Source organism: Arachis ipaensis, chromosome B04 (assembly GCF_000816755.2).
Source record: "Arachis ipaensis cultivar K30076 chromosome B04, Araip1.1, whole genome shotgun sequence".
NCBI classification, from domain to species: Eukaryota; Viridiplantae; Streptophyta; class Magnoliopsida; order Fabales; family Fabaceae; genus Arachis; species Arachis ipaensis.
In genome coordinates, this window is record NC_029788.2 from 109,448,552 (window position 1) to 109,454,500 (window position 5,949).

A 5,949-nucleotide genomic window follows, 5' to 3' on the forward strand; every position below is an offset into this window, starting at 1 on the left:
TTGATATAACTATACATAATTTAATATATATGTAAAACTACTTTATATTACTAATGCATCAAAATTAAATTTTTAAATAAATATATAACAAATACATTAAAAATATAAATTTTATAAATTGTTATAAAAAATTAATTAGTGGTGGAAAATAAATTAAACATGGATGGGGCAAGTATGTTATGAATTCATAGTTCATGAATAATTAATGTGAGAAAATATGTAACCGCTTACTTCCCCACTCATTTCGCCATTTCTCTCTCTCACACATTCATCTCATCTGCGATTCTTCCATCTCTCATGCTTCCTTTGGCCATACTCCAATTTTTTCCCAGAAAACTCACTGCATTTTCGCTCTCTTTCTCATCCTTTTGTTTTTCTGGATCAAGTGCATGGAAATACTGCTGGTTCCTCTCTTGTATTTTGTTCCAATATTCGTATCAGAGGACAGAGAAGAAACCACCAGCCATCTATGGATATTTTGATCGTCATGTCCACCAGGTTAGTTGCGCCAAAGTTTCTTCAATTGGCAAATTCATTTTCCTCAACATGTCTAAAATTGTTCCGTTCATGATCGATTTCTCTCTGTTTATTTATATATATATTTTTTAAATTCAATTGCATGTGAATTAAATGGTTCTATTATGCAGTATTGACCATTGGTAGTTTTTCTTAGTGTAGAATTGTGTCTTTCTATGCTTAAAATCAATTTGGCTAAAAAAAGTAGGGTGAATTGCGGTTTCTTTGATAACAAGGAAAAAAATGTTGGAAGAAGATTCAAAAGAAAATAAATAACAATACAATTTCAGCCATTGCATTTTTTGTACATAATAGAATTGAGAAATAGAAGCAAATCAAAGCCAAAATTTGATCATAGTGGTAATGAGAAGTGGGAAGGATGTTTTATAATTGAATGGTTTAACAATTAAAAGTATTGGAAGAATGTGAAGAAACTAGAAAGAAGTTTATGAGTTTATATGTAGGTAAAACGATGTAACAATGGATCATATTACTTGACATAATATCAAGAGCTGGCTGAGATTCATAGAGGGACAAGCTGAGAATTTGCAAAACGAGGTTTACATTTCGTTGCTCAATAATAAAATCACTTCATTGGGAAAATTAAGGAAAAAAATATATCGTGCAGTCACTACAAGTATGTTTATAGATGTCACCCGTGATCTGTTTTTATTTTAATATAGATTTCATCATTTAGGATTTCGGTAATGTTTGCTTTTAGCTTCTATTAAAGGAACTCATTGCTCTAAAGATTGGTACTCACTTTGCCCATTCGAACTCTCGTGGTGAGGCTTCAATGTAGAATCATGGGCATGCATACTCCAATATCTAGAGTTGGCATGTGTATGATGAATTTGACATATTTAGTGGCCTTAATGGGATGAAACAACAATGATTGGCTATCTTGTGAAAAGGAAATAAATTTAAAATTTTCTTCGGTATCATGCTCTGTAAGTTAAGTAGGTCTTTAGACAACAGCTAATATTTCTGGTCATGTTAACAATCTGTTAAGATATGTAACAATTGTAATGATCATTTCTAGGTAGATTGTTTTCAGAAGATATTTGCAACCCAAAAAAGATTATCTTTCCTTTTAACTTGGAATAGACATTTAATCAGGTTAGGAAAAATTATTTGAATCATAGAATGTATTTGATTTTCTCAATTCCTTGAGGAAAAAAAATTGAAGAGTGATTTTTTTTTTTTTTTTGGGTAGATGTGCAAGTACAAAATTGGGGCAGATTTAGACATTGATTTCTACTGGAAAACTTAATAGATGGAATACTAAAGAACTATGTAGTGTAAGTTCTAACAGAAATCCATTGAATAGTCATTTTGTCCTTTTTCTCACAATTTATTTTAAAAATTGTATCAATTAAATGAGTAAGCCCTTAGGTGGCTATGAATTTCTTTTCCATTAGAACATGCATAATTCCATCTCATGACATACGTGCTTCCTAAGATTCATGTTGTTTATGTGTATCCTGCATGGTAATTTGTTATTTCATAACTCAAGTGCCTTTTTAATTTTAGTTTCAGGATCAGGTTGATATTATTTCAAATGGTCATCATTTTAGTGCAGCGCTAGAGTTTACTTCAAGCATGGTGTCAATTCAATTTCCTGTCAACCTCATTGCATTCAATAAGCTCAAATGAGAGGGTAGAGCAAGCAAGTATGCTACCTAGGACAAGTATTGATGGTTTTCGTGTTAGTGTGTCAAGTACACCTAGCTGTTCAAGTGGGGGATCGGGACCAGAGGACATCGAGTCTCTAGGTGATCTTTATATATGGGGACAAATTTGGGCAGATGTTTCACCTGATAGTTTTGGGACTCAGCTCCCTCCCATGACTGATGTTTTGCTTCCTAAACCGTTAGAGGCAAATATTGTTCTTGATGTTCAACAGATTGCATCTGGTGTCCACCACATTGCTTTAGTTACAAGGCAAGGTGAAGTTTTCACTTGGGGAGAGGAATCTGGGGGAAGACTTGGTCATGGAATCGATAAAGATTTTGGTCAACCCCATCTTGTTGAGTTCTTGGCAGTTACTAATGTGGATTATGTTGCATGTGGAGAGAACCATACATGTGCTCTGACTACATCAGATGAGCTATATTCTTGGGGTGATGGTGCATATAATGTTGGACTTCTTGGCCATGGTTCGGATTCTAGCCATTGGATACCAAAGAGAGTTAGTGGCCCTCTAGAAGGACATCAAGTTATATCTGTTGCGTGTGGCACATGGCATTCGGCATTGGCAACTGCCAATGGAAAACTTTTTACGTTCGGTGATGGAACATTTGGTGTCTTAGGTCATGGAGATAGAGAGAGTGTGTTATATCCAAAGGAAGTGCAGTTATTAAGTGGATTGAGGACACTTAAAGTTGCATGTGGAGTATGGCACACTGCAGCTATTGTAGAGGTAACACTTCAGTCTAGTTCAAATGTTTCATCAAGGAAGCTCTTTACTTGGGGTGATGGTGATAAGTATCGTTTGGGGCATGGAAACAAGGAAACATACCTTCAACCGACTTGTGTCTCATCTCTTATAGAATTAAATTTCCACCAGATAGCATGTGGAAACACTATGACTGTTGCCCTCACTACATCGGGTCATATTTTCACTATGGGAGGCACTGAACATGGTCAACTAGGAAATCCTTTGTCCGATGGAAAAGTACCAATGCTAGTACAAGATAAGTTGGTAGGTGAGTATGTTGAGGAAATATCATGTGGATCTCATCATGTGGCTGTATTGACATCAAGAAGTGAACTATATACATGGGGGAAAGGTGCCAATGGAAGATTGGGACATGGAGACACAGAAGATAGGAAGGGTCCAACAATAGTGGAAGCCTTGAAAGAAAGGCATGTAAAAAACATTTCGTGTGGGTCGAAGTTTACAACTTGCATATGCATCCATAAATGGGTCTCAGGAGTTGACCAATCTAGTTGTACTGCATGTAGGCAACCATTTGGATTTACTAGAAAAAGGCACAATTGTTATAATTGTGGGTTAGTGCATTGCCATGGTTGTAGTTCAAAAAAGGCATTGAGGGCAGCGTTGGCTCCAACACCCGGAAAACCTCATCGTGTGTGTGATTCTTGTTATACTAAGATTAAAAATGTTGAGTCGAATTCTGGTGCCATTTTTAATAGGAGAGCTACTACTCCACCTCGTACTTCTATAGATGGAAGGGAAAGATTTACCCTGGGAGAAATAAGATCTTCAAGAACTCTCTTCCCTCTCTCAAGGATTCACAAGACTACTACAGAGCAAGTTGTTCAGGTTCCATCACTAGTGCAATTGAAAGATGTTGCATTCCCAAGTTCAACAGGTTCAATAATGCAAAATCTTTTGAAGCCTACCATCGCTGCCATACCTCCAACTCCAAGTCCACCACCAACTCCACCACTCATTTCAAGGCCCGCATCCCCGTATGCAAGAAGGCCAAGCCCTACGCGTTCCGGCACTGGTGGATTCTCTAGAAGTCTTATTGATAGTTTGAGGAAAACAAATGAGCTTAAGAATCAAGAAGTGTCAAAATTGCAGAAACAAGTAAGTTTCCTGTTGATTCACTTTCCATATTCTCTGAAAAACCTCAAGGATCACCAATATTAAGTTAATGAATATTATTTTTATGTAGATTCAAAGTTTGAAACAGAAAAGTGACATGAAAGATGTGGAAAATCAAAAGCTTCGCCAACATATTAAGGAAGCTACAACATTGGCAGCAGATGAGTCTTCTAAGCATAAAGCAATGCTAGAAATTTTTGAGTGCACTATTATTCAGGTATCTTCATTCTATTTACCAAGGATATAGTTGAAATCGTTGACTTATATATGTAAATGTCTCGATTGCTCAACTTTCAATTCCACACTTCTTACTACAAACTGCTTTAGTATTTGAGCATCATATTTCTTTATAAAAAATTCTTAGTCGCCCAAATTACTGGCGTAAAATACTTCAATAAGAATATATGAGAAATAGAACAAATTCCTTGATCAGAATTTCAAGTACATCATCCTGATTAAGTATACTTGCCTTTTGTTCAATCTAGTTGAAGCAAATGGCTGAGAAGTTGCCACCAGAGATTTTAGAAACTGAAAATTTGAGAATTGCACTTACTCAAGCTGAAGATTTTCTGAAAGAAAACTCGACATCTGAAACATTTTCCGCGCCATCAATATCAGAGTCTACTCGACAAAATGCACCTGATCCTGCCACAGATATTGGGGATTCAAAAATGCAAGAGCACAATACAGAAGAAAATCATGAAACGGCGGCTTCGGACCCATCTCATGATGAGGGGAATGTCCTTCAAGAAAGAAATGGATCATCTGTATCCGATAATAGAACAGCAGTGCAACCACAAAGCTCCGAGGAGACGTCAAGGTTGGCAAGAGATGGAGAAACACAAGTTATTGAACAATTTGAGCCTGGTGTTTACGTGACACTAATAGTAAGGCCTAATGGTGTCAAAATTTTCAGGAGAGTTAGATTCAGGTATACTACAGTTACTTGTTTATCTGATAAATTTTACATTTTCAATTTCTGTATCAGTGTGATTTGTATTGAACATATGAGTCACTATAGTAGTCAGCTTCACAAAATTATATTTGTATTCTTCTCCTATCTCAGGTGAAGGTGTGTATACCCATTTTTGAAATATGTACATCAATGTGTGATCAAAATAGCTGCTACAATATTTAAACCATTTCTCTGGTTTTGATCTGCATGCACAACACATTTTTTTAAAAAGAAGTTGCAGAAATTTGCATGGACGCATTCTTTAATTTTGCTATTACTAAATAATATATGTTGTTTGAATTATTGTATGACATTAGCATGTGTGCAACATGATTTTTTGATAAATCACTTGGAAAGCTTTTCATGGCACCCAAGTTACACAAGCTTTTTACTGGATCACAATGTTAAACTCTTTTGCATACCTCTAGTGCATAATAATTAAACTCTTCCTATACCTCTCAAACCTTTTATATGATTTTTTTATTTATTTATGCAGCAAGCGAAGGTTTCATGAGCAACAAGCAGAAGAATGGTGGAACATAAATAAAGAGAGGGTGCTTCAAAGATATGGTCAACAAGCTAGAAGTGATGCTAATGCATCATCTAGCATCCCGGCACCACCTACTGAAGAAAATATTGAGGCAGCACCTACCTAACACTTGAATCTTAATTAGATTTGCATAGACATCACCTTAGTTTAGATGAAAGTACAAGGTACAGAATGAAGCATCATTAATCTACTAAGTGTAGCAAAAAGTTGTATCTAGTTACATCAATTCCTAAATTTAGTAGCTTTTTACAACAGGGCATGCATATAAATAGGGGTGGTAGTGGGGCGGGTAAGGGCGGGTTTTTACCCTATCCGACCCCGCCCCGCCGTCCTGTTACTCATGTACTACCC

The 5,949-nt window shown here is 36.1% G+C and overlaps 1 protein-coding gene across 1 annotated transcript; it reads left to right on the top strand.

Moving 5' to 3' along the window:
• LOC107636836 (E3 ubiquitin-protein ligase HERC2) lies at positions 2,087 to 5,849 on the top strand. Its single transcript, XM_021121541.1, has 4 exons — positions 2,087 to 4,075; positions 4,164 to 4,310; positions 4,579 to 5,024; positions 5,545 to 5,849. The coding sequence occupies exons 1-4, from the start codon at positions 2,192 to 2,194 to the stop codon at positions 5,702 to 5,704; spliced, it is 2,637 nt and encodes an 878-aa protein (XP_020977200.1). The 5' UTR covers positions 2,087 to 2,191; the 3' UTR covers positions 5,705 to 5,849.

Coding starts and splice junctions, on each gene's coding strand:
- LOC107636836 (XM_021121541.1), top strand. CDS start 2,192: ATGCTACCTAGGACAAGTATTGATGGTTTTCGTGTTAGTGTGTCAAGT. Junction 4,076..4,163: donor TGTCAAAATTGCAGAAACAA/GTAAGTTTCCTG, acceptor ATTTTTATGTAG/ATTCAAAGTTTGAAACAGAA. Junction 5,025..5,544: donor TTCAGGAGAGTTAGATTCAG/GTATACTACAGT, acceptor TTATTTATGCAG/CAAGCGAAGGTTTCATGAGC.